General features: G+C 48.3%; 3 protein-coding genes and 2 non-coding genes across 14 annotated transcripts in view; 3 read left to right on the top strand and 2 right to left on the bottom strand.

Moving 5' to 3' along the window:
* The window catches only part of TRIM66 (tripartite motif containing 66), a 64235-nt gene extending 59306 nt beyond the window's left edge, over positions 1-4929 (bottom strand). For all 5 annotated transcript variants that reach the window (XM_059875111.1, XM_059875110.1, XM_024975810.2 and 2 more), the window contains exons 1-2: positions 4602-4929; positions 2308-2444 (exon numbers count right to left, since the gene is read on the bottom strand). The gene's annotated coding sequence lies outside the window, so the exon portion shown is untranslated. The remainder of the gene's footprint in view (positions 1-2307; positions 2445-4601) is intronic.
* A 79-nt stretch (positions 4930-5008) lies between these two features.
* RPL27A (ribosomal protein L27a) lies at positions 5009-7804 on the top strand. The gene is made up of 5 exons (NM_001024471.2): positions 5009-5033; positions 5431-5494; positions 5919-5994; positions 6582-6756; positions 7635-7804. The coding sequence occupies exons 1-5, from the start codon at positions 5031-5033 to the stop codon at positions 7761-7763; spliced, it is 447 nt and encodes a 148-aa protein (NP_001019642.1). The 5' UTR covers positions 5009-5030; the 3' UTR covers positions 7764-7804.
* Positions 6165-6294, top strand: LOC112441718 (small nucleolar RNA SNORA3/SNORA45 family). Its single transcript, XR_003029576.1, has one exon. It is a non-coding gene; the product is annotated as a small nucleolar RNA SNORA3/SNORA45 family (small nucleolar RNA).
* LOC112441719 (small nucleolar RNA SNORA3/SNORA45 family) lies at positions 7407-7535 on the top strand. Its single transcript, XR_003029577.1, has one exon. It is a non-coding gene; the product is annotated as a small nucleolar RNA SNORA3/SNORA45 family (small nucleolar RNA).
* An 8968-nt stretch (positions 7805-16772) lies between the features above and the next one.
* Positions 16773-27756, bottom strand: part of DENND2B (DENN domain containing 2B) — a 170952-nt gene continuing 159968 nt past the window's right edge. For 5 of the 6 annotated variants that reach the window (XM_010812501.4, XM_059874891.1, XM_024975425.2 and 2 more), the window contains 7 exons: positions 26406-26554; positions 22555-22732; positions 22248-22289; positions 20586-20697; positions 19005-19244; positions 18096-18182; positions 16774-17549 (listed from right to left, as the gene is read on the bottom strand). In XM_010812501.4, coding sequence (XP_010810803.1) covers positions 17515-17549; positions 18096-18182; positions 19005-19244; positions 20586-20697; positions 22248-22289; positions 22555-22732; positions 26406-26554 — 843 coding nt within the window. In that variant the 3' untranslated portion in view covers positions 16774-17514. Of the gene's footprint in view, positions 17550-18095; positions 18183-19004; positions 19245-20585; positions 20698-22247; positions 22290-22554; positions 22733-26405; positions 26555-27756 lie in introns of all 6 variants that reach the window. The other variant, NM_001098093.1, reaches the window with a different exon arrangement.

The following is a 27756-nucleotide window of genomic DNA, read 5'->3' as shown; positions in this document are numbered from 1 at the left end:
CTATCCAACACAGAAAGGAAGGACTCTTAGTCCTTGAATTATATTTATTTTTACTTTGTAATAAAGAAAACCTTGTGTGGTCCTATGAATTTTCCCCTAAATGCCATATTGTGGGTGTATCAAAAACTACTGATAAAAGCAAAAACAAAATAAAACAAGCAAAAACTCTGAACCTGGTGTAGTTTAAACTGGAAACCACACGTGCTGATGGTGCATAAATTGGTACAATCCATTTGGAAAAAATATACATACATATAGCAACATAAAATGAATCATAAAAATGTTCATACCCTATAATACAGTAATCTCACTCCTGGGAATTTATCCTAGACAAGTTATTCAACAGAAGAAGAAAAAAGCCACACATACACCAGTGTTCATTGCATCATTTTCTTCAATAGCAAAGAACACAATGAGAACAATAAGAAAGGAAAAAAAAAAAAACACACGAGAAAATGGCTTAGTAAATTATAGTATGTGCTGAAGATAAACTACTAGCTGTTAAAAATAATAATCATGAATACTGGGTAGTGATACAGAAAAAATGTAATAGTATTAAACCAAAAACAGAATACAAAAAGATTTGTGTACCATGATCATCAGCTTTGCAGACAGCTATGTCTCCATGTGAATAACAACTGAAAGGTAATAATCAGACATGAAAACAGTATTGTAAGGTATTATAATTTGAGATGTTTGTATTTATATTTTTTCAAATTTTTCTTTCATGTTTTATTGTCTTTTCTATGACATGTAAGTTTTAAAATTCTTTCTGAAGTAAATTCGGATCTGAGTTTTTCTCAAATTCTCACTTAGAAAAGACACCCTGACTCGTCCCATCTTAAATTAACAATCCTCTGCTTGAAAAAGGAGAAAGAAATGAAAGTGAAGTCGCTCAGTGGTGTCCGACTCTTTGCAACCCCATGAACTGTATGTAGTCTGTCAGGCTCCTCTGCCCGTGGAATTTTCCAGGCAAGGATATTGGAGTGGATTGCCATTTCCTTCTCCAGGGGATCTTCCCAACCCAGGAATCGAACCTGGGTCTCCTGCACTGCAGGCAGACTCTTTATCACCTGAGCCACCAGTGAAGCCCCACTTGAAAAAGGAGAGCAACATGTTTCCAAATGTACGACTCTGAAGATGGAGAGCAAGAAAGCAAGGCTGAATGCACCCAGGCTGTTGTTGCTGTCTGAAGAATCGCTGATGAAATCAGGAACCCAGAGAGGAAAGGAAGAGAAAGGGACCACCAGGGCCTTCTTCAGGTGGCAGTGTGTTCACAAGGCCACCTGGAGAGAGGGCTAAGGGAGGAGTAAGAAGGTCAGCACTGCAAATACCTGCCTCACCAGGCTGCTGCCCAGCACTGTCTCCCTTCTGCTCATTTCGCAGGCATTTTCTGAGGCCCTGACTCTCTGAGGAGAGTCCACATGTCTGAGATGTCACAGGCCATGCTCTACTTCAGAAGAGATGTCACAGAGAAAGAGGCCTCTCAGGGGTCATGTCCACGATCATGCCCCCTGTGCCTGGTGACATGAGGTCACCCAGTACCTCATGTCTAGCATCTACTTAACTTTGCATATACAGAATTTAGCTTTGTTAGCTCTCTCAGCGGAGAAGGCAATGGCACCCCACTCCAGTACTCTTGCTTGTAAAATCCCATGGACGGAGGAGCCTGTTAGGCTGCAATCCATGGGGTCGCTAAGAGTCAGACACGACTGAGCGACTTCACTTTCACTTCTCATTTTCATGCATTGGAGAAGGAAATGGCAACCCACTCCAGTGTTCTTGCCTGGAGAATCCCAGGGACGGGGGAGCCTGGTGGGCTGCCGTCTATGGGGTCACACAGAGTCGGACACGACTGAAGTGACTTAGCATAGCATAGGATAGCTCTCTCAGAGCTGGCTGACCCAGGGAAACTGACCCACGCTGACAAACCCCACGGGAGCCTTATGTTAAAGTTACATGATTTCCTTGGGAAGAAGAGGGAGCTGGCTAGAAAACCAAAAGCAGACAACTGTCCAGGGCACTCTCCCTACCCTGGAGATCAAACTATCAACAGGAAGAATGTCAGGTGAACACAGAACCCAACTTCAGTGCTGGACCGCTCAAGAAGGCCTTCCATTCAGATGGGTGGCCTGAGGGATAAGATGTAGCCCGTTTGTAACCAAGAAACCTGACACAACTGTCCAGAAGCAGTGTCCCACCAACCACTCTCCCTCCACGCCCTGGGCTATCTTGGTCCTTGCTCCAGTTCCTATTTACTAGATACTTGAAGGTAACCTTTCATTCCCCAAACTCTGCCCAGCTTACCTCCATTCACAGACCATCTTACCAAGGGTCGTTTCCAGGTACTTGTGCACTTACAGGCCACTTTTGATGTCAAATAGAGGATGATGTCTCTTATGCCTTGCCCCCAACTCTCAAGGCTCTTTCTGCTGGTACAGACACTGTGAATAAGGATTGAAGGAGTGATGAAGACCATAATGTCGTGAGGTCAGAGGGAGTGATTACTGAGGTAAAAGCAGGAGATCCGAAGAAAAAAACCTAAGGCTAGGTCTAGGCTCTGATTAGCAGCTGCTCTGTAGCCTCTGACAAATCAGTCAATCTTCTGTGTCTCAACTCTCTCATTCATACAATGGGGCTAATAGAGCTGCCCACGCAGGCAGACAGACATATTTTGTAAACTGCAAGGTGTATTTGGCTATTCTTACTGTGGACTGGAATATTCTTGAAGCAGCAGAATGTAAGGTAGGACTTCAAGGTTGAAGAAACTTCAGGGCATCTGGTTAGGAAAAAGATAAGTACTCCAGGCATGAGAAATGACACTAGCACAGGAAAAAAGGTAGAAGGGCTGTACGAAGTTTGGCTGCAGCGAAAGCTTGTGTAGGGAAAAAGCTCAGGTTAGTCTGGAAAGGCAAGTGGGCGGTGTTCTGTAGCTAATAGGGCGTCTGTTCCAAACTTTTTTATGAAGTGAAGGGATGAGTCATTTTGGAAAGATTAACCTGACAGAGGTGTGAAGGCCGGAGGGATTGGAGGAGGTTTAGAATGCAGGCAGGGTGATCACAAGAGGGTGCTGAACTCCAGATAAGAGATATGATAAGGGTGTTAATGAAAGCTGTGCTTTTTAGCACAAAGGCTAAAAAAGGAAGCTAGGTATAGAAAAAACGACATGATGACAATGTATTAGAGGAAAAGAATGTTTGGGGACAATTTTCAAGTCTCCCTGACATCACTATATAGGTTGCCAAGGCTGCGCACCAAGATATAGAATAAGGAAGGCACCAGTGAGCTGGAAAAGAGTCAAGTCTTTGGATTTGTCTATCTAGTTTATCTTAGAATGGCTGAGACACTAACCAGAAATTAACCATAAGTGAATGATTATGGAGCTCAGCAACAGAGATGTGAATTGAAGCCACTCAAGACGAGTTCACCCAAGAAGACTGTGTACTATGAAAACAGGGGGACAGGCAGAAGGCTGAAGAACACCAATATTTAAATGGTGGACAAAGTTAGAAGAACCTGAAGGGAAGACGGAGGAAGGCAAGAGATGAGCTAGAAAAAGAAGTCAAATGGGTAAAGTAAAACGGAAAAACAAGTGATATGAGGAAGGGGCCATTCAGTTTGGTGTTTGGTGAATTGATGACATTGGTAAGAGCAATTTCATTGAAATAATGGGGCTGAGAGCCAGATGGCAGTGGACTGAACAATGAATGGGAAGCTAGCATTAACAGGATTTGTTGACTATTCTTTTGGGGAGCCTGCCTGAAAAGGAAAGAGGAGAGGTAATAAACAGAAACAGGGAGAATTTAGGATACTTTAGCTAAATTATATTTTAGCTGAAGGGAACAAGGAACAGAAAATTCGCACACACAGCCCACACTAGAGTTAACTGAGGAAGGTGATCCTGAACACAGGTTAAGACTTAATACGGGAAGTCGCCTCTTCCACTTTAATCTACCAAGGGAGGTGAGGGCAGGTGCATTCATTCAGTTAAGGACCATTTGTTGAACGTGTACTTCCTGCCGGGAGCTAGGAGTGCATGGGTAAAAGAAAACAATCCTCCAGCCTTTAAGGAATTTGGTATGGTAGGAAAGATAAATATGGACTAACAAGTAGAAGAGTTTTGTGGTAGATTTTAAGGTAGCACAGTGGGGAGAAGTAAGCAACAATAACTGAATGAGTCAGAGAAGTTCTACAAGAGAAGACTCTTGCACAGTCCAGATCGAGGAGCGGTTCTCTGGTCCAGAAGACGGGGTCATGAGCATGCCAAGCAGGTTCCAGGGAAAATTAAAATGGACGAGTAGATTTACAGTCTGGAGAACAAAGGACCCCAAAGCAACCTGGTGTAGAGGTCCCTAAAAGGAGTTTGTTTAAAGTGAAATGCCCAGGACAATGGCACAAGGAGAAAAGAACACCTTGAGCCCACTCAAGAGTGTGGGCCGAGCAACTCCCAGAGGGTGGTAGAGACATCTACGAAGACTTGAAAGGGTGCAGACAGAGAGACCGGGTGGGCACACTGAGGGTCAAACAGTCCCTCAATGCAGCCAAGGGACACGCAAGCAACCGCTACCGCCCGGGCCAAGACGACCTCGCTGTGTTCTTACACAGAGAGAAGCGCGGGGTCGCTGAGGTATGGGGCTGTTGGTGAAGAGCTGAGAAACACGGTGGTCCCGGCGGATTCCGGGGCCTTGGCGCTGGGAAAAAAGCCAGGCCCAACAGAGCCACAACCGAATGCACCTTAGGGCGCCAAACCCCGCCTTCCGAGACAGATAGCCTCTGAGCGCGAGCTCCCGCGGGACATCACAGAAACGATACCCCGCCCACTGCAGCCTCCGGAACAGCCCTGTAATTAACAGGGAGCCCACAGGAAAAGGAAAACGCCAAGACCCGAAGTCGCGCGAGACCCGCGACGCCAAAGAGGCCCCGCCCGCGACCCTGCCTCCCAGACAGGAAGTGAGGCGATAACTCCGCCCCCGTGCTCGGTAGATCGCGAGACTTCGCAGAGGTATTCCTCTTTCGTCTAGGCCGCCGACATGGTAGGTGGTTCCTGAGGATGGTCCGCGTAGTTGTAGTCTCAACCCGCGAGCTTTACTCACCAAGCACCCCAGCCACCTACTCCCGAGCTTGCCCTGGTCTTCCAAGGCTGCGTATGGCCAGCCGCGGGGCGGAGTGGCCGGCATGGGCCCGGAGCAGGGCGGAGAAACTAGGGCCGCGTGTTCATCCAGGAGCTTAGATTCTCGAGACACGCGGGCCGGGGCGCCCGGGATCTTCCCTGATGAGGCCGCACGGCTTCAGGCGTGGCTGTAACCTCAGTTTTGCTGACGGCGCCACAGAGCAAACCCCTTTGCTTGTGGGTCCCTCAAAGACTGGCAAGCTTTGCCCCCTGCCCCGCTTCCCTTTGGCTTTCTCACTAAGTACCTTCTCCCATAACAGCCATCCAGACTAAGGAAGACCCGGAAACTTAGGGGCCACGTGAGCCACGGCCACGGCCGCATCGGTAAGTGCTGTTTCCCCATTCTGGTCGGCCTTGGACTATACCTGCCGGCTGCTTGGTTGTCAGTAGCTAGCTAAGTGAAGTGGGTTTGTCAGAGCTCATGCGGTCGAGTTGGATTGAACTGGATCATTAGATGTTGGCTTTTTATTTGAGAATCGTCTGTGCTTCGGTTGTAGAGAATTTCACATGAGTTGGGGGGTTGGAAATGGAACGAGACCCAGTATGGAATCGGTTGAAGGCATGAAGTACTGTGTTAGTGTTACGTGGAACTCTGCAAAGTGATATTTATCCCAAGAGTCTTGAAGGAGCAACATTGCTGGAAGAGATATAAAGCCAAGGCCCAGAAGTATGGGGAAATGCTTTTGCTACAATAGTATTGACGGGCTGGAGAAGGCTATTTTAGCCATGTAGTCATGTGTTCCTGCAGGCAAACACCGGAAACACCCGGGAGGCCGAGGTAATGCTGGTGGCATGCATCATCACAGGATCAACTTCGACAAATAGTGAGTGGTTTTCTCACTGTCCTTTTACTGACAATACTAGCTTGGGATTTAGGGGTAGAGGGTAGTTAAGAACGTCTTCAGCGGGAAGCAAGTCTCACTACTCACGAACCTTGTCTGTTGCTGGTTTTTCTCTAGTTTATGTTTGATGTGAACTGAACTTGTCATCACTTGTCGAGGCTAGAGTCACGCTTGGGTATCCACTGTTGCCTTAGTGTGCTAGAGTCCTCGAAGAGTAACTGCTGACCTTATTCACTGGCTGTGGCCCTTATGGCATAGTCAGTCACCAGGTTAGTGACATGCATCAGATTGACTTACACAACCTTTAGATCTATTTATGCGGACAACTTAGCGGGGTGGTATTAAAACTACTTGTTTAGGAGTCCGGTGTGATAGGAGGGCGTAGAAGCTCTCAAGTGACCTGAATTCTAGTCTTAAGATTTGTTTTACTCGACAAGTGGAGTTCCTCCTAGGTTGCTCTTCTGCACAGGTGAACAGTGTACACTGTCATGGAGGGCGAGGGACTGTGAAGATGGTAAGCATAGCTCAGTTGGAGTGAGGTAATGAAAATGGTTCCCTTGTTTTCCCAGTCACCCAGGATACTTTGGGAAAGTTGGTATGAGGCATTACCACTTAAAGAGGAACCAGAGTTTCTGCCCGACTGTCAACCTTGATAAATTGTGGACCTTGGTTAGTGAGCAGACACGAGTAAATGCTGCCAAGAACAAGACAGGAGCTGCTCCTATCATTGATGTGGTGCGATCAGTAAGTGACTACTTTTGCCTTTTATGTGCCTTTCAAAATAATGGATAATACACGCCCGGCTACCTACTAGACAGTTCATTCAGTAGAACTTCCACGGGTAGGTCACTGAACAGAACTGAACTCTTGTTCAGTTGTGATCATGTAAAACCTTTGAAGAGTGATACTTTACTCCCATTCATTTACTTCATTTTTCACTTGAATTTTTAACTGATCAGATATCTCATTCCTACTGTCAATACCCTGCTTTCTCATCTGAACTTAAGTAGTGATTTACTTTAGCTGGCTCTGGTCTGTTTTACACAAGACTACAGTGAGGCACAGCCCTTCACCCTTTATGTTCTAATAAAATACAATCCTAGTATGTTCAGTCGATATTTAAGGCTGAACATTATCTGAAGAGATCCCTCCCTGCACCCCAAAAAGGCATTTTTGTGTATTATTAGGAGTCTGGTCCTTGTGTTCCTTAACCTCCATGGATATGGAGGTAGAACCCAGAGGAGACTTTCAGGAAAGTTAAAATTCCCTTTCTCAGCCTGTTGTTTGAGCAGTTCTGATGACCCTGGTTTCTTGGAACATGATTGGAAATGTGATTTTTTTCCTTTTTTGCTTATCAAGTGGTAATTGAATAGGAAAAGGGGGTTTGAGCTCTGCCTGAGACTAGAGTCACATCCCGACAGCTTTTGTCCTGGTGTGCTAGAGTACTCGGATAGAACCTGCTGGTCTTGATTCACTGGCGAGGGCAGTTGGTGCCTCCGTGAGTGCCCAGATCAGAAACATGCCTTCCCTGGGTCCTAGATGGAGTGGATTGACAAGAATCTTTCTTTATACTCTTGGTGACTGCTGTGGTGCATTATAAACTCTTTTCTCTGTTCTTCTAGGGTTACTACAAAGTTCTGGGGAAAGGAAAGCTCCCAAAGCAGCCTGTCATCGTGAAGGCCAAATTCTTCAGCAGAAGAGCTGAGGAGAAGATTAAGGGTGTAGGTGGGGCTTGTGTCCTGGTGGCTTGAAGCCACATGCTGGGAAATTCATTAAATGTTAAGTGCTTTTCTCTTCTGGTTTGAGTGTAGGTTCTTTGGCATTTCTACCTCCCTACCTGTACAGAAACCCACCTAATGGATTCTAGAATAAGGGTATTAGACCCTGGGTTCCTCTGCCAACTCCCCTCAAAGTACAAAGAGGTAACACCAGCACTTATAGGCCTTGGCTGGTTACATAATTTGAGCCTTCTCACTCAGTGAGGATACCTGTTGATGAGGAAACTTTATCTGATTGTTGAAAGGTCTCTTAGAATTGTATGTTCTGAATTTACAGTGAGTGGGAGAATGTGCCCTTAACTGTTCCTTGGAGCTCAGGAAGCAGAAACTCAGTTTTGATGTGGAACCTTTACATACAAGATCTCTGGGTCACATTGGAAACATGGGACAGTAATAGAGTGGTTTGTGTGTGTGCTCAGTCGTGTCCCACATTTAGTGATCCCATGGACTGTGGCCCTCCTCTGTCCATGGAATTTTCCAGGCAAGAATACTGGAGTGGGTTGCCAGTTCTATTCCAGGAGATCTTTACAACCCAGGGAAGTTACTCATGTCTCTTGCATTGGCAGGTGGATTCTTTACCACTGTACCACCTGGGAACCCCATCCATGGTTTGGATTCTAGAAATCAGTTGTCAGAACTCAAGGATCCTTGTGCATAGGAATCTGAATGTTTAAAGAGATACATCATGAAATGCTAATGATTTTCCTTGTAGTTTGAAGTGTATCTTATAGATAAATTAGGGGGATGCTAAAGGGCTTCCCTGGTGGCTCAGACAATCTGACTGCAATACAGGAGACCAGGTTTGATCCCTGGGTTGGGAAGATCCCCTGTTGGAGGAAATGGCACTTCACTCCAGTATCTTCTCTGGAGAATCCCACGAACAGAGGAGCCTGGCGGGCTACAGCCATAGGGTCACAAAGAGTCAGACACGCCTCAGCAACTAACACTTAAGACCAGAAACCAGAATCAGGTTTTCTAGAGTTTGTATCTCCTGCAAAACCAAGATGACCAATGCTTGTGTGCTGACAGGACCCTCTTAATATTATCGTACATTATAATTTGCTATAGTTTATCACAAGATTTTGAAGGTGTTTTTGACCCATCATAAAACTTGTGGGGTAGAAACGTGACCAAAAGAATAGTTAGGATGGCACTTAAGCTTACTAAAACTGTACTTACAGGTTTAGTCTGGTACAGGGTTGTTTCTGTATTGCTCTGTGGGGTCATAAATGGGCTGGGAACCATGACTTTCTGTGGGACTAGTGTGTTGTGACAGCCTTTACAGGATATTGGGCATGATCAAGTGTAAAGAAGCACAGTGGAGGAAATGTGATTGATTTATATAATGGAGAGTTAATGGTCAGGAAGGCACTTGGTTGGACAAGCTAGTAACTTACTGACATAGCATGTTGGTACTGATGGGGAAAGGTAAAAGTGGGTTTTAATGTCTTTTGGAGTCCTTAAAATATGGAAACTTTGATTTCTACTAGACACTGAAGGTAGAGAAAAGTGTAAATAAAGATTCAGGCCGGATTTGAAATTTGGATCTAAACCTAATACCTATGTGACGTCTTAAAGGGTACTGAGCACACATGCACCTACTTTGGGTACTGTGTGGACTAAGTAAAATGGAAAGTATTTACTGAACTTCTGTGCTCAGCTCTTGGTAAGGAACATATAAATGAACTATTACTGTCACCCAAGTGACAAGTAGTTAACCTTGGTGTGATTCAGTCATTGGGAAAGTGATCTAAACACAGGGAAGAGCAAATGTGCATTCAGGAAACCCAATTTGGGAAGGTTAGACAAGTTGGGAGATGAGCCTGGAGCGAACAGGTACTCTGGCCAGGCTGTGACTTAGTTGAGGGGTACAGTGGAAGGTAGGAGGCAGGACCATGAGGATGGAAGACAAGTCGGATTCAGAAGACATAAGGAGATAAGACTTGTGACTGATAGGGGTGGGGCTGGCAGCAAAATCTGTTTGGGGAGGACAGATTTGTCAATAATCTTATGGCTAGCTTCTTTCCCAGTTTCATTGCTAGCATCTTGCAGCATAACTGTCCTGAAACTAGGTGGGATCATGCTCATCCCAGTCCTGTATGGAGGTGCTGCTCCTGTTGGGTATGCTAAATATAAGAATCAGTAGAACAGCCATTCTAAATAGGATTCCTCAAATGCCATGCCATCCCATCTCCAGGCCTGGAGAATACAGCTACTGATGAGTGTGAGTTGCTGTGTGTATCTTGCTCACCATTGTCTATAGTTACAGTAACCAAGCAGGCCCTTTGATTACTAGTAATACTGCCAAAGGAAGTAGTGTGGCTGGTGAAAAAACAAACATGCCCCAGGATAATGAAGAGTGACCTAGTGCTCTCTGCAAGGAGATCCAACCGGTCGATCCTAAAGTAAATCAGTCCTGAATATTCATTGGAAGGACTGATGCTGAAGCTGAAACTCCAGTACTTTGGCCACCTGATGCGAAGAACCAATTGGAAAAGACCTTGATGCTGGGAAAGACTGAAAGCAGAAGGGCATGACAGAGGATGAGATGGTTGAATGGCATCACCATCTCGATGGATATGAGTTTGAGTAGGCTCCGCGAGTTGGTGATGTGTCCATCTCCAGGGAAGCTTGGCATGCTGCATTTCATGGGGTCACAGACTCCGACATGACTGAGCACTCTCACACCTAGAACGAGCACTTAGCTTGTTGCATAGCACCAAAGGCAAACCGTATGTTTTGATTTTAAAGGGAAAGTTGCCAAAACAGATACAAAATATAGCCAATGCATAGGAAAAGTTCCTGGACAAGCCTGCCAAACTTGCATTAGCCTGTCCCATAGGCACAGGCCCATACTACCACTACCTCCAGTGGCCACAAGGTGCACGTTGATGAAGTGCACAGGGAGCAGAGCTTTCTAATCAGATATCCCCCGAACTCGGTGGTCCTCAACCTTTTGCCCTTTAAAATAATTGTGGGAAATGTTACATTAAGAGCTAAATACACCATAATTTACAAAAGTCCTCGTCAAAACCTTAGGATTTAAATTGTCAATTCAGGTAAACATTGCTACTAGCCCAGTAGCAGCCAGCCCGTGGGATGAAAACCAACCAAAGGCGTGCACCACGGGGGGGCGGGGAATACCGCGGTTCTGGCAACTGCAGCCAGGCAGAGTTTGGCGCTCTAGCCGCGGGGATCCGAGCCGCTTCCGCAGTGTGGGAGGTTCTGGTTCCGGCGTCACTTTGACCTCCCACGCCGTGGCCGGAAGTACGTCCAGAGTCGGTTCCACCATTTCCGGTAGTGGGCGGGGCCGGCCTGTGGCGCCGGGCTAGGCGGGAGGTTTAATTCGACCCAGCACGACGTGAGGCGTGGGCTTAAACCTGAGTTCTCCAACACCCTCGCTGCACTCCGGTTCCGCTTTGGCCGTGCAAAATGGGAACTGGGCTTTCTGTGCGCCTTCAAGATGAGAATTCCAGATTTTTTAGAATTTGCCATTAAAAGATGAGTATTCGAGGTTTATTCGGCAAAAAAAAAAGTGGTTATATGCACACAGGAAAGTTCTGGAGGAAGAATATAGAGATTGCCCCATGAGTTCTGGGAGCTTCAAGTGTATGTTTCATTCTGGTTCTATTTTGCAGCCCAGTTTTTGTTTGATTTCCACTTAAAGTTGGCTTTAAAAAAATACACTATTTACCTAATCTATAAATCAGTCATTTGGGGAACAAGGTGAATTACAAGGCTATTTGCAAAATAAAGGATGCTATTTTTAACAAAATTTAAACTTGAGTTGTGATGTAATTAGTTTTCTTGGCGTCCTAATTCCACAAACCAGTGTGAACTACAGTTACTTTCCAAGGGCATTCCAAATACTGCCTTTAAAAAGAAGCCCAGCCTTCTCATTTCAACACTGTTCACCAAAGCATGTATGGTAATTTTTACTGAAAAAAGCATTTAGAAAGATGTAATAGCGTAACCTGCTCTGCTCTCAAAGTTACCTGATTACAGGAGAAAACCCAGGGGGCCTTTCTTAACTCCAGAATGGAGGTGGGCTTCAACTTCTGGTAGAAGGTGAACTTCTACCAGATGGTAGAGGAGGCAGCATTGCCCTGTCCCTGAGCAATCTCCCAGAAAGGCACTAAGGACACTTGTTTTCAGTAGTGGTGATACCATCCTCTACAGGGGCATTTTGTAAATGTATGGGAGCATTTGTGGTCACAATCATGGAAAGGAAGCAATCAGAGATGCTTGATGTCATACAATTATAGGTCCAGTTCAGCTCAGTGATCAGTTGTGTCCGACTCTTTGTGACCCTATGAATCGCAGCACGCCAGGCCTCCCTGTCCATTGCCAACTCCCGGAGTTCAACCAAACTTACGTCCATCGAGTCAGTGATGCCATCCAGCCATCTCATCCTCTGTCGTCCCCTTCTCCTCCTGCCCCCAATCCCTCCCAGCATCAGAGTCTTTTCCAATGAGTCAGCTCTTCGCATGAGGTGGCCAAAGTATTGGAGTTTCAGCTTCAGCATCAGTCTTTCCAAAGAACACCCAGGACTGATCTCCTTTAGAATGGACTCATAGGGTCTCCTTGCAGTCCAAGGGACTCTCAAGAGTCTTCTCCAACACCACAGTTCAAAAGCATCAATTCTTCGGTGCTCAGCCTTCTTCACAGTCCAACTCTCACATCCATACATGACCACTGGAAAAACCATAGCCTTGACTAGATGGACCTTTGTTGACAAAGTAATGTCTCTGCTTTTGAATATGCCATCTAGGTTGGTCATAACTTTCCTTCCAAGGAGTAAGCGTCTTTTCATTTCATGGCTGCAATCACCATCTGCAGTGATTTTGGAGCCCCCCAAAATAAAGTCTAACACTGTTTCCACTGTTTCCCCATCTATTTCCCATGAAGTGATGGGACCAGATGCCATGATCTTCATTTTCTGAATGTTGAGCTTTAAGCCAGCTCTTTCACTTTCATCAAGAGGCTTTTTATTTCCTCTTCACTTTCTGCCATAAGGGTGGTGTCATCTGCATATCTGAGGTTATTGATATTTCTCCTGGCAATCTTGATTCCAGCTTGTGCTTCTTCCAGCCCAGCGTTTCTCATGATGTACTCTGCATATTAGTTAAATAAGCAGGGTGACAATAGATACAGCCTTGACGTCCTCCTTTTCCTATTTGGAACCAGTCTGTTGTTCCATGTCCAGTTCTAACTGTTGCTTCCTGACCTGCATATAGGTTTCTCAAGAGGCAGGTCAGGTGGTCTGGTATTCCCATCTCTTTGAGAATTTCCCACAGTTTATTGTGATCCACACAGTCAAGGGTTTGGCGTAGTCAATAAAGCAGAAATAGATGTTTTTCTGGAACTCTCTTGCTTTTTCAATGATCCAGCAGATGTTGGCAATTTGATCTCTGGTTCCTCTGCCTTTTCCAAAACCAGCTTGAACATCTGGAAGTTCACAGTTCACATATTGCTGAAGCCTGGCTTGGAGAATTTTGAGCATTACTTTACTAGCATGTGAGATGAGTGCAATTGTGCGGTAGTTTGAGCATTCTTTGGCATTGCCTTTCTTTGGGATTGGAATGAAAACTGACCTTTTCCAGTCCTGTGGCCACTGCTGAGTTTTCCAAATGTGCTGGCATGTTGAGTGCAGCACTTTCACAGCATCATCTTCCAGGATTTGAAATAGCTCAACTGGAATTCCATCACCCCCACTAGCTTTGTTTGTAGTGATGCTTCCTAAGGCCCACTTGACTTCACATTCCAGGATGTCTGGCTCTAGGTGAGTGATCACACCATCATGATTATCTTGGTCATGAAGATCTTTTTTGTACTGTTCTTCTATGTATTCTTGCCACCTCTTCTTAGTATCTTCTGCTTCTGTTAGGTCCATACCATTTCTGTCCTTTATCAAGCCCATCTTTGCATGAAATGTTCCCTTGGTATTCAATGTATAGGTTGATTCAAAACACAAAATCTAGTTTAGAACCCACCTAATTTCATTTCACACAATCAAAAAGATGTTTGTTTTTGTTTTTTGTAGTTTTCATATGCTTAGCAGTTTTTTGGGATTCCAACTATTGTTTAAATCCAGGACACTCATAGTGTGTTCGGTTTAGAATAATGCCCAAAACTGTTCATTTCAGCAAACTCTTACCAGTAGTTAACACCTACTTACTAGTATCTGAGTTGCTAATTCAACACTTTTTGCATGGGTAGCTGTTGCTTTCACAGCAATTCTATGTACAGGTGTAAGTATCTGACTTCATTATACCTTCTAATATGGTTGTCCCCAAGCATTTGCATATGTAAATACATGTTATTTTATGACAAAATAATTTTCCTTTTATTTCTCCCCTTTTATGTTACAGTTAAGACTATATCACAGTTAATATGTTTAGGTAGGTTATATTATCTATGGATTCATTTCAGGATAGTAATGGGGGGAGTTACAGTATTTGCTATAGAAAAGGAGTATTGATCTGTTAGGATTGAGAACCATCAGTTTAGAGGTCCAGAGATCATGTGAAAACAGAATTTGGGAAGAAACCCAAAACACTTTTTGTCACCCCCAGACCAGGACCCCCAGACACACCTTCCTCTGTCTTTCAGATGAGACCTCTGTGCCTTGCCGGTTGCAGTCACTGTATAGGCCCTTGCAACCCATTCCAAGCCATTGTGTGCCAGTATCAGTTTTCCAGATTGGGATGAGAGCTGTGGCCACAGGAGGAGGTGGCAGGGGGGGACCCCTAAGGTTAAAATAACACTGTATTTTAAAGCTACATAAAAGATACAGGTTTTAAGAAATAGTCATTTATACCTATGTATCTTTGGGCAAACAGTGGAAACAGTGTCAGACTTTATTTTTCTGGGCTCCAAAATCACTGCAGATGGTGACTGCAGCCATGAAATGAAAAGACGCTTACTCCTTGGAAGGAAAGTTATGACCAACCTAGATGGCATATTCAAAAGCAGAGACATTACTTTGCCAACAAAGGTCCGTCTAGTCAAGGCTATGGCTTTTCCAGTGGTCATGTATGGATGTGAGAGTTGGACTGTGAAGAAAGCTGAGCACCGAAGAATTGATGCTTTTGAACTGTGGTGTTGGAGAAGACTCTTGAGAGTCCCTTGGACTGCAAGGAGATCCAACCAGTCCATTCTAAAGGAGGTCAGTCCTGGGTGTTCTTTGGAAGGACTGATGCCAAAGCTGAAACTCCAGTACTTTGGCCACCTCGTGCGAAGAGTTGAGTCATTGGAAAAGACTCTGATGCTGGGAGGGATTGGGGGCAGGAGGAGAAGGGGATGACAGAGGATGAGGTGGCTGGATGACATCACCAACTTGATGGACGTGAGTTTGAGTGAACTTCGGGAGTTGGTGATGGACAGGGAGGCCTGGCATGCTGCAATTCATGGGGTCGCAGAGTCGGACGCGACTGAGCGACTGAACTGAACTGAATCTTGTGATCTAATCGCATATCTGGGGATTCTTTGGAGACATATTAAAAAAGAGAGGGAGAGGAAAGGGGGAAGAAATAGGACCTTTGGAAACTATTATTTTATTAAGGACTCCACTTCTGTGATTCATGAAACCAAGTTAAAGTGACAAGTTCTGGAGGTAACAACACCCTACTCTGGACTTTCTGGTTATAGCTGCTATCTTCTCTTTTTACCTCACCTGTAAAACCGGCCTCATGAGGCCTAGTTAGTGTGCCCTCCTATTCTTGGAAGATGCCAAAGCCAACTATGTAAGAGGCTTTTTCAGAGACCAATCTGTCTTCCTAAAAGATAAAACCTCCGCTTTATAAGGCAGACAGCAACGCCCAACCACACACAGACTGGGACCTGTGCAGGAGTCACTGGAGATGGGGAGGAGGAGGAAAGGGGACTGCAGAAGATATGGTCTCCTGTTTTAACAAGTAGGATAGAGTAGAAGGACAGGAAAACTATGATTCAAATCCTGCCAGACCCGAAGCCAATACCAAGGAAGAAAGTTCCAGCTTATTGCCCCATCCTGGAAATTTTCAAGGTCTTGTCTCTGTGAAGGCCTTGGATGGATAGAAACCCTAAGCCACCCATATTCCCCACCTGACTTCCCTCCTTGCTTTTCCAAAGAATATAGCAAAGTTTTCTGCGTGCACACCTCTAAGGGTTCCAATGGAAAAAAACTTCACAGCGTGACACTGAAGAGCCATAAACAATGGGCCCAAGCTATAAGCAAGCCCTGGGTTGTCTTTAGCTGGGCTTGACTCTACCGATGTTAGGGTACCCAGTGATGTCATAAGGGCTTCATACTGAATAGGAAAATTGTAAGATTAACCTAATAGGGAAGCCAAGAGGCAATAAGCATTCTTTCCATCAGTGGAAACACACAGAATCTGAACACTTGGCTATTGGAGAGGGAAGCTAAGCTAGAACAGTAATTAGGCATCTTCTAAGACCAGTCATCACCGACTCGATGGACATGAGTTTGAGGAAGCTCCGGGAGTTGGTGAAGGATGGGGAAGCCTGGCGTGCTGCAGTCCACGGGGCTGCAAAGAGTCAAACACGACTGAGTGACTGAACTGAACTGAAGACCAGTCATATGGGGCTTCCCAGGTGGCGCTAGTGGTGAAGTCACCAGTGGTCTACCAGTGCAGGAGACGCAAGAGAGGAGTTTGATCCCTGGGTCAGGAAGATCCCCTGGAGGAGGAAATGGCAACCCGCTCTAGTATTCTTGCCTGGAAAATGCCATGAACAGAGGAGCCTGGAGGACCACAGTCCATGAAGCCGTGAAGAGTCGGACACAAGTGAGTGACCATGCACACACAAGACCAGCCGCACAGCTCAGGCCAGAGAACTCAATTTCAGGGGAGGTCAGTGACCCACACGAAAGCTAAACTCTTAATCGAGTACTCAGTTCCCTGCATGGAGGTGTTTCATCCTGCCTCAGCCCATTCCCCTGGAGAGAGAACTCTAGATAATGAAGCCAAGAAACACATGGGGCTCTGGGCCCAAACAACTATACACTGTTTATTGAGAACACCCGTAGATGGTGGGAAGGAGGGATGCCCTGTACCGCATCATGGCCACCACTGACTGGGAGCTGGGCCTGGAGGACACTAGCAGAGCTGGAGGGTGGGCTTCCCATGCCTCACTGACCATCACAAAGGTGGGAGAAAGAAGAGAAGGCCAGGCCCAAGAGCCTGGTACCATGCTGCAAATGGGGACTGATTGGCCTTTGCCTTTCAAAACAGACGCTTAGGGGAGGGGGACTACTAGAAAAAAATAGAAACTCTAAGATTTTTTTTAAAAAGTCTCATACATGACAAGACAGCATGTGCTCTCCAGGGCCCGAGACTGGCAGCAGGGGCCGCAGGCAGGCAGGCAGGCAGGCCAGGAGCCTCCAGGGGAAGATCAGTGGTTCGGCTGAGACAGTCAGCTGCACATAATTGGCCAGTCACCAGCACCCAGCAAAACTTCATCCATGCTCAGGCAGGGCAGGAAAGCACCCAGCCCCTTGGGAATATACAAATATTTACCAGATTCTCTTTGCTTGTTACAAAAACATAAGAAAGCTTACAGCAGATTATTTACAAACAGTATCCTGGGATGTCGTGAAGGCAGAGGTGGGCTGGCTTGGAGGGTGGGGTCTGTGGAGGCAGAGCGGCCACAGCAGCCCAAGGGTCCAAGGCTGGGTCCCCTCCCCAGGCTCTGCAAGGCACTGGGCTCTGTCTGGGGAAGGGGCTTAATTCTTCTTGTGGAGGAACTTCATTTTGTTGCCTGTGGGCCAGAGAGGGTGAGAGTGAGAATGTTTCAGTATCATCGCTTCCAACAGTCCTAACTCTCAGTGAGAGAGAAGGATTCGAGAGACTGGATTGCAGCTAGACCCTGATAGTGAAAACACTCTAGAGCTCTAATTAGGCTCTGGTATTAATCATGAACAGCCTTGGGCAAGCCATTTAACTTCTTTGGTCTCAATTTTCCTTTAAAGTGAGACAAGCTTTGATTCTATGGTTCAGCTGGCTGAGCTCTTTGAAGGGAGGGGAGCTTTTTCAGAGAAGGACACTCTGCTACTTCTTAGTAGACCTCCCCTTATAGACATGAGGAACACTCACTGGTTCTAACGACTCTCATGTTCACTCAGGAAGAAGTGCACCCCAAAAGACCCAATTGAAGTGAATATCTGTCAGATTTCCTGTTCTGTCTACAGCCCTAATATAAATTCCCATTGTCGCTGGTTTATTTAGAGTAGTTTGGGGTACAGATCCGCCAACCACCCCACCCCCTCCTTGCTGAACTTGTCTCATCAGTGACAAGGCTGCTTACCCAAACCACGGAGAAACTTGTTCATTCCACTCTGCTCAGTGTCTGGGAGTTCCTCTAAATATTGTTCCACTCGCTGCTCAAAGAGGCCTGCAGAAGAGGAAGAACAGGGAAGAGAACAGTCCTTGGAGGAAGGGAAGGGACGGGAAGGCTCCAGTTGAGAGGACCAAAGGGAACAGATCCCAAAAAGGGGGAACCACAGACCTGGGATTGTAACTTATAGGAGCATCCTGTCAGAATCCAGACCGGCTCATCAAAACTATTAGTAATGACACCTCACTGGTGTTCACTGCTGATGGCCTGAGCTGCATTGTGGTGAGGATGCAACGTGGTATCAGAGCTGCCCCTAAGTGGGCATCTTCTCCAGCTCCTTTCAGACACTCTATCATGTTGTTTGAAAAGGTTACACTAAAGGGACAGTACCGGTGGACAGAAGACGCAACAGTCCTGAGGTTAGAAAGGTCTTGATGAGAAGAAAAAGCTCTACAGTGAGCAGAGCTGATGAAATAACAGAGATAACCTTTGTGCTTTGAGTGCAGACTGCCACCAACTTAAGACAGAGAACTGGCTCAGTTCTCTTCAACCCTGGATTCTCAGGACTCCCTAAATGGCACAATCTGGCCTTTTTCTCTAAATAAGGACCTATGAAGAGGGGCAAAGTGGAAATAAGCCCCACTCTTTTGCCACAGGGCTCCAGCCTGTGCCCAGCCTAGTGAAGGCACTTTCTGGGGCAGAGGATAAAGTGCCCTTGGCAGTCCCTCTTAGAAGAAAAGGGATATTAGGAGGCCTGCCCTGGCTGATACTGATGGAGGCTCACTGTGCCTGGCTACTCAGCCTGCTGGTAGCAGAAAAGCCGGAGGAGGAGACCTGATACCCCTCAGAACCCCCCAACCCAGGCTCTTCTGGCCTTACCCTTTGCCCGACACTTTCTCAGCTCCCTGTCTTGGATGAAGCCAGCAAACATCTGAGACTCCATAAAAACTTCAAGAAAACGGCGGATGCTTTTGGAGGCCACAGACTTGCGGAAGGCCTCCCGCTGAAAGGCCCTCTCCCCCTTCTCACTCTGTGTCAGGAAGAGGGAGTAATGCCCAACAGTCTCCACAAAGAACCGGATAAACACCTCCGACACCAGCCCATTGAGGGTATTACATTCTGGAAAAGAAAAGAAAACCTTTGAGGTTCAGGTCTAGAGCCTGCAACCGTAGCCTCCAGGGGATCTTGTCTCCATCTCCTCAACTAAACTGTAGCCAAAATCACTTATCTGTTCTTGGAACTTTAGCTCTTGTGCTCCCAGGCTTGTAACTAGCTCATGAGCCAGGAGGTTGGAAACTGTGCTCTGAACATGGAAGCTGGCAGATACTTGCTGAATGAGTGAGAACGGAAATCAGAGACCAGAGCCCCACTCCCCCCTACACCCCTTGCCCTCTGGTGGTTTCCCTGGCTTCACAGGAAGAGGAAGTTGCCTCCACCTCCTGCAGTGGCTCAAGGCAAGGCCTGAGACAGAGGAATAACTAGCATCCTAACAGCAAGAAGAGTCTTTGTGGTTGCCAGCTGTCTTTGGGTTTTTCTTCCCAAACTTCCTGAGGAAGAGAAAAATTAGAGGCAAGAGGGGAGCTTTGTAGCCTGGGCCACCCCTAGAAGCAGCTCTGATGTTATCTAAGTTTCTGAACTCCTTCTGATAAAATACTATACTATTCCTCTCCCCTCAGACCCAATCAAGCCATAACTCCCGGAACCACACTGGGAGCTGTTGTTCAGTTGCTAAGTTGTATCTGACTCTTTGCAACCCCATGAACTGTAGCACACCAGGCTTCCCTGTTTTTCACTATCTCCCAGAGTTTGCTCAAACTTATGTCCATCAATTTGGTGATACCATCCAACCATCTCATTCTCTGTCACCCCCTTCTCCTCCTGCCCTCAATCTTTCCCAGCATCAGGGTCTTTTCCAATGACTCAGCTCTTCTCATTGGGTGGCCAAAGTACTGAAGCTTCAGCGTCAGCATCAGTCTTTCCAATGAGTATTCAGGGTTGATTTCCCTTAGGATTGACTGGTTGGATCTCCTTGCTGTCCAAGGGACTCTCAAGAGTCTTCTCCAACACAACAGTTTGAAAGCATCAATTGTTTGGTGCTCAGCCTTCTTTATGGTCTAACTCTCATACATCCCCACACGACTGCTGGAAGAACCATAGCTTGGACTATATGGACTTTTGTCAGCAAAGGAGTAGGGCTAGAAAATTCTAGGCTAAAGTGAGACCAAGGTCCTATATCTGAGTTTCATCAGCCAGGTGGGTCTGGCGCACAGAAGCAGGGTCCAGGCCCGATGAGGCCCAGGCCCAGAGTAGAGCAAGTCTAGGACCAGCTCATGAACCAGGAGGTTGGAAATTGTGCTCTCAACATGGAAGCTAGAAGATACCTGCTGGATAAATGAAAATGGAAATCAAAGACCAGAGCACCACTCCCCCCAACCCCTGCGTGGGGCAGGCCTCACTCACCATCATCGGAGTCGCTGTCTGAGTCCTGGGAGATCAGTTCGTTCTTCCTCTCCAGAGCCTGCTCCAGAGCCGCCTGTAACTTCCTAGGTAACAACGTGTCCTCATCATCCATCTGCGGGAGAAGGGGACCACACGGTGAGCACTTCCTTTGTGCCCGTGCTGTCTGAAGAGCTTGAATATATAAGCTCGATTATATAATATAATCTCATTTCATCCTCCCAATAACCCTGATAATTTTACCAACCTCATTTTTTTAAAGATTTTTTTTTTATGTGGACCATTTGTAAAGTCTTCATTGAATCTGCTACAATACTGTGTGCGAGCTCAGTTGCTTTAGTCTTTTATTTTTAAATTTTATTTATTATTGGCTGTGCTGGGTCTTTGGGGCTGTGGAGGGCTCTGTCTCGTTGAGGGTAGGGGCCACTCTCTACTTGCGGCGCGTGGGCTTCTTGTGTGGTGGCGCTTCTCTGGTTGCAGAGCACCGGCTCTAGGGCACTTGAGCTTCCACAGTTGTGGCACATAGGCTCAAGAGTTGCATCTCTCACACGCTAGAGCAAGGGCTCAGTAGTTGTGGCAGACAGGCATAGCTGCCTCAAAGCATGTGGGATCTTCCAGACCCAGAGATCAAACGCATGTCCCCTGCATTAGCAGGCAGATTCTTAACCACTGGACGATGAGGGAAGCCCTCACTTCAGTCTTGTCCGACTCTATGTGACCTTATGGACTACAGCCCACCAGGCTGCTCTGTCCATGGGATTCCCCAGGCAAGAATACTGATCGCCGTGCCCTCCTCCAGGGGATCTTTCTGACCCAGGACTGAACCTGCATCTCTTACGTCTCCTGCACTGGCAGGTGGGTTCTTTACCACAAGCACCACCTGGAAAGTCATGTTACAATATCGCTTCTATTTTATGTTTGGCTTCTTGGCCACAAGGCAGGTGAGATCTTAGCTTCACCACCAGGCATCAAACCCACACCCCCTGCCTTGGAAGGTGAGGTCTTAACACTGGAGCAAGAGGAAAAGTCCCTATCAACTTCATTTTAAGAAGAGAAACTAAGGCATAGAGAGAGGTTAAGAAACTTGCCCAGGGTCACAAAGATAAAAAGTGTGGAGCAGGTGGCATTCACTGCTCAGGACCAGTAGGGGTTCCCACCCCAGCACCACAATGAAGTCTCCCCAGTTCCTCCATCTCTGGCACCAGGTGGGAAGCACGGTTGGCGGGGGGCAGGGCGGGGGGGACGGGGAAATCCCACGTCTCAGGCGCAAGGTTAGGCTGCCGTGCCTGTCTCTATATTCTGATTCAGTGTGCATATCTTGATGCTTGGTACCCAGGAGATAGAGCTCTGTCAGTGGTGCGTGTAACAGACTACATTCCCAAAGTCTACGGCATTAAGATTATGTTCCTTTATGTGCCCAGCAGAATTTCTACCACTCACAGAGACTCTTTGAAGTTGACAACAATCACAAACCTTTACATTCCTCCACATTCTTTGCATCATGGATAGTCCTCCAGCCACTTTTCAACTGTCTGCTCTGTGAACGTGGAACCCAGAGCTCAGCAGTCAGCTACGAGGGTGGAGTATGTGTGTGCAACAGTGCTAGGTGCTCTGTATCAAACAAGCGCCCACCCTGGGGCAGGCCATGCAATGTCCCACTCTTACCTGTCGGATGAATCGGTCAGACCCCAGATTCACCATCAGTGCCTGGGAAAAAGAGTCATGAAGGGCAGTGCTTCAGGATATGAATCCCTGCAATGCCCTGCGCAGATATCCTGGATTCCCAGGGTCAGATAACAGGAAGAACTCCAGCCAGGGAAAGGCCTCCCAGGGAGCAAGGAGAAGAGCTGGAGACAAAAACAAGAAGATCCCAGCAGCCTCCCCCAATCCCTTCCCCTTCTGCCCTTCTCTCCTGGGGGCTTCTGTTCCTTCTGTCCCATCCTCCCCCCAGCTGGTTCCCCAAATGGCCCACCTCTTCCACAGGCAGCTCCTTCAGTTTGGGGAGGGAGCTGGAGAGCAGGCCAACCAGGAAAGGGGTGGGACAGCAGACGATGTCGATCATGGAGGCCGGGAGGACAGGAATGAAGGTGTGCTGCCAGGAGAAGGGGTAGAGCAAAGCCACCACCGCATGGGAGCAGCTGGACAGGGTACTGGTAGACAGACAGACAGACAAACACTGAGCCCAGGCCCAACACCTTCAGGGAAGGGGAGTTAGTGCCTGCTGGGCTAGGCTCATGACCTCCTTTCATGTTAATCCCAGGGCAACAAAGACGCTAAGGAGGTTCAGCCTGGGTCTGACCTTGCAGACTGATGAAGCCCCCACATCCCCCCTGCTCAGGGCCACAGGGCCAGCAGTGGTGCCCTCCTTGGTGGCTATACCTAGAACAGACATGAAGGTACACAGCAACACCTGAACACACACATACACACCTCCCACAAGGGCCACCCAAATGCACAGGTTGGCCTGACCTAGTTGGGGAGGATCAGCTCAGGCCAGGGAATACAAAGGTAAGCTGAGCAAGAGTGATCACAAATTCATAGTGTGTGAGAGCTGGAAGGTCCTACAGAGGTCATCTTACCAAGTCCACATTTTACAGCTGGGCTCACTGATAACCCAGGGTCAGTCCGGTCAGAAGTGGCAGACGTGGGACATGGCCAGTTTTCCTGTCTCCCAGTTCAGTCACGTCTACCGTTCCCTACTCCCCTAACTGGAGAAAGCGGGCTGACTGAGTGAGGCTGGCGCCATTCTCATCCACTTCTGTCTTTCCTCTCAGGCTCCAAAAAAAGGCCAGACTTCTCAGTGGGTCAGCCTTCTCTTGGCCTAGAGGGGACTCCAGCACCATATCACAGGGCTGGCTGTCCAAGCAGAACGACCAATGGGAGGCCAGAAGGAGAATCTCCCCAGGGCTAGCCAGAAGGCATAGAAGTGAGTGCTGAGGGCTAGTATGGGTCACCAGTCACCACAGGAGACATACCTGGCCTGAACCATCTACCTGTCAGGAGAGGAGTCAAGGACACGCCCCTCAGGGCCATATCACAAATGAGACAGTGGCCCAGAGTCATTCTCAAGCCTGCCTTTCCCACCCTGTCTCTCTGCATCTATCGGTCCCACCTACTAGCTATGAAGGCCCTGGGCTCTACCTGATTGGCTCCAACAGGGACTGTCATCCTTTCATGACTAATGACCACCAGTCAGAGAACATGGTTCCAGTCCATGACAGAAACAAACCCTCTTTTCTAGAAGGACCTCTGGATGTTCACAAGTTTTTTGGCAACCCCAGGGACAACTAAAATACTGCTGGGTCCTGAGGCAGAGACACAGGTATTCTGGCCCTGAGAGCCCTTTCCCTGGGGACAGCACTCCCCAAACCCCAAGGGGAGCCACCTGAAAAAGATCTAAAAAAGGGCCATCTCAGGGTCAAAGGAAACACTGATCTCCACAACGCCTTCCAATGGGGCCCGGGGCTTGGCAGTCAGGCTTGTACAACCCTTAGGGTTGATCACTGCAAGCTTGTGTGTGTGCGTGTGTGCACACCCTCCCACTGGCACAGACATCAGAACTAGGCCAGAGGGACCAAGGACTTGTGGACAACTTAAAATGTGAGCAACGGAACAAGAGCTGGCTGGACTCCAGCCCTGTGCGGCCTCACCAGGCTGCCTACTCTGCCCTCTCCAGGCAGAGGCAGCCCCCGAGCAGGGAGGGCATCTTTTCTAGGCCCAGGATTGGCAGGACTTGAACACCAAGCCAGGCCAGAACAGGACCCTGGGGTATTTTCCTCCAGGAACGGTCCAGGAATGTGTTCAGAGGCAGCTGCAGCCACAGGAAACAATCACTGTATTCACAGCCCTGCTGGAGCCAGGCTGGGGGTGGGGTGGGGGGGTCGCAAAGAGGAGGCTCTGTCCTTGGTGAAGGAGTGAAACCTTCAGGGAAAGAAGCCTCGGGCCTGCTCTGCTAGGGGCATCAAGGTCTGACCAGGCCAGAGCCTCAGTCAGAGATGGGCAGCCGGGGCTTTGCTGGCAGACAGTGAGCACGGATGGCAGAGAGGCAGAGATGGGGCCCCAGGGAGCTTCCATAGCTGGCTAGTTCCAGCAGCTGGCTCGGTCCCCTCACAAGGCCTAACGGACATACATATAACTGTGGTATACTGAAACACAGAGCTGTGGCGGGAAGCGGGGTTCAGGGTGGGGGGAAGTAGTCTTCATTTCTAAACCTGGCTCTCTCTGAAAAAGCCAGAAGCTCTGGTTTTTCTTCTTCCTCACTTCTGGGCTGAGGGTGGGCCCAAGTTCCTGCCCCAACACCCTGTGACAGCATTCGGGAGTCCATTTCTCCTACTTTCTAAATGACCTCCTCACACACACAAAACAAAGTTTTTTGGGGGAAAAACCAGGAGGAAGAGTTTTCTGCCCCTCATATCAGCACCTAGCGTATGTTATGGCACATAGCAGATAGCTTAATAAATGCTCTAAAAAACTAAATTAATCCACCACTCTAAAGAAACTACTGCCCCTCTGTAATGACAAAAAAACACACAATATGTTGCTGAGATCTCATCCTCTCCCTGCCTGTCCCACCCACTATATATACTCTTTGCTATGGTCTGAATGTTTGTGTCCCCTCAAACACCCAGTGATATCTGAGGTTCTTAGGTCATGAGAGTGGAGCCCTCATGAATGGGATCAGTGCTCTTACAAAAAAGACCCCTCAGAGATCCCTCGCCCCCTGCCTTCTGCCATGTGAGGACATAATATGAAGCCAGCGGCTATGACTGAGGGAGAGAGCCCTGACCACAGTGTGGCCACGCCGGCACCTGGCTCCTGGACTTTCAGCCTCAAGAAACGTGAGAAGTAAATTTCCATAGTTTATAAGCGACCTAGCCTGTGGTATTTTGTTTACAGCAGCCCAAATGGACTGAGATGATCTTTAAAGAAAAAAAAAAAAAAAAACCCACCTTGGCTGCCCAGAAGGACTCAGCTTCTACCAGAACACCTCATGTCCAGTGACATTTCCTCCATCCCCTCCCTGACCACAACCAGATCTTGGCATCTGGAATTCCTCTCCCTCCAAAACCATAAATGCCAACACATGTGATTTATTCAGCTCTTTTCTGATTCTTCTTCAACCAGCTCCCCTGCCTCAGTGGCAGCTCCGGTCCCTCGACTTCTTTTGCCCTTTCCTAGTCTGGCCAGCCTCCCTACAAGCACCGTCCTCCCCAGCACCCTCAAGGCCCTCACTTCATCCTTCTCAGCAAATCGCCATGTGCCCGCCTGGGTCACTCCATTTAACTGCCTTTTCCAGGTGACACTCGCTGGACAGCTCAGTACCCCTCATACTATCCCTAGTCAGTGCCCTCACCCCTTCTCATGATGGCTCTCCCCAGAGCTCATCACTCTCTTAAAAAGCAGCACCCCACAGAGATGGCCTTGCGTCCCCCTCCAGGGGAAATGTGGCTGTCTGCTAGGAGTCTCCTTCCTTTCTTACCTCTCTCTATATAAATAGGTTTGCACCTATACAATCTTGGCTGCTACAAAAGAAGCAGCGTCTGTCTTTTTCCCTCCAGCCAAGTCCTCCATCAGGCCCTCATCTCTGCCACCCTGTGTGCGCACAAGCCCTGCTCCCTCAGTCATCCTCTCTGACCATGTTTGCTAACCTGTGCTCTCCATTTGATCCTTCTCTCACCACACACGCAGTCGCACTCCCCCACCACACACACACACTCTCCACATACTAACGCAGTGGCTGGCATATACTAGGACCCATACACACGCTGCATTAATTAGCGGATATGTCTTCCCCACTTCTTCACTTCACCTGCTGGGCCCTACCTGAGCTTATCTGCCACAAAAATGACCCGACGCTCCAACAGCAGCGAGGCGAAGATTCGGATGAGCTGACGCACACTGAGGCAGGTAAAAAGGCACTCGAAGTCCACATGCTCCAGCCGGGAGTCCGTGGGCCGGCGCAGCTCTAATACCTGCAGGAGAGCGGCGGGGGAAGGGGGTCCAGGCAGATCAAGTGGGTGCCACTCCCAGGTCCTGCACAAAGCGACCTGAAGCTCGCTTCCCTCCCCAGTCTCTCTCCCGAGGCTTCCACTCTACCGCCGGCTATGCAATAAGACCCAGTCTCCTCCTCCACAGTCCTCAGACCCCAGCCTGTGGGCAGGAGGGCTCACTGCAAACAAGGCAGAGGCTCCAGAAGGGGGTGGCCAGGCTCTGGGGGAGGGAGGAGGACCGCTGACCGCTCTTTCAAACCAGGAGAGTGAGGGAGTCTCCCCGCACGGTTCTCCCTGACCTTTTGCCTGTCTCAGCCCCCACATGGACGGACCCCCACAACGGATCACGGCCCCCCAGGCGGCTCTGCTCACCCCTCACCCATCTCCAGAAGGACAATGTTAGTGTCCCTGTTGCCATGCCCCCTCCCTTTCCTGCAAGGAACTGTTTCCTTCCAGAGGCTCTGTCCTGGCCTCTCTCAGCGTGTCTCATCCCTGTGACAGGAACAAGGAAAACACTGGGAAATGGCTGGCTATTCCACAGCTTGGCCAGAAGAGGCCTTTCTTGATCAGGACCAGACCTAGCCGTCTTCCCTCCAGTGGGGCGGTAAGACCGCTCCCAAGGTCGGCGATATGGCACAGACAGCACTTTCCTGGGGGCAGGCATGAGGCTGGAGGGTGGCAATGACCCTGGCAATGCGAGCAGGGGGAGCTGATGGCGCTCGGGCCAAGCCAAAATGGCTCTCACCAGGGCCGCCTGGTCCTCCCCTGGTTCCTCAGCGAGGTGGGCAGCATGGACACGTAGGCCTCCAGAGAACCAGGAGGGAAAACGAACTCCCTCTCTCAGCCCTGTGGAGTCAGAGCTCTCCCCCACGGGCTTTAACATCATCCCATTTGTTCCTCCTAACTCCGAGCTCAGCGGTCATCCCTCTGGCCCTGGGGAAACAGCACAAGGGGCACAGATTGCCCCGAGGATGTGTCTCTTTTCAGAGGTCTGTTTCCATGCTGTCTCTCCCACCCGATGCTCACGTCCCAGAGGTTCGGCATTAGCAGGATACAGGGGACACCAGAAATGTCAGTGACGTAGGCTGAAGGAATCCCACACCGCCATCACTCTGGGGTCAGAGGCCTCGGCACACCTCCTACTCCTACCCCTGCCCCGGAGGAAGTCACAGCGAGGCTCCCCT

The sequence above is a fragment of the Bos taurus genome, chromosome 15, assembly GCF_002263795.3.
Source record: "Bos taurus isolate L1 Dominette 01449 registration number 42190680 breed Hereford chromosome 15, ARS-UCD2.0, whole genome shotgun sequence".
In the NCBI taxonomy this organism is placed as follows: domain Eukaryota; kingdom Metazoa; phylum Chordata; class Mammalia; order Artiodactyla; family Bovidae; genus Bos; species Bos taurus.
The sequence above is the reverse complement of the archived record's forward strand: the minus strand, read 5'-3'. Positions and strand labels throughout refer to the sequence as shown.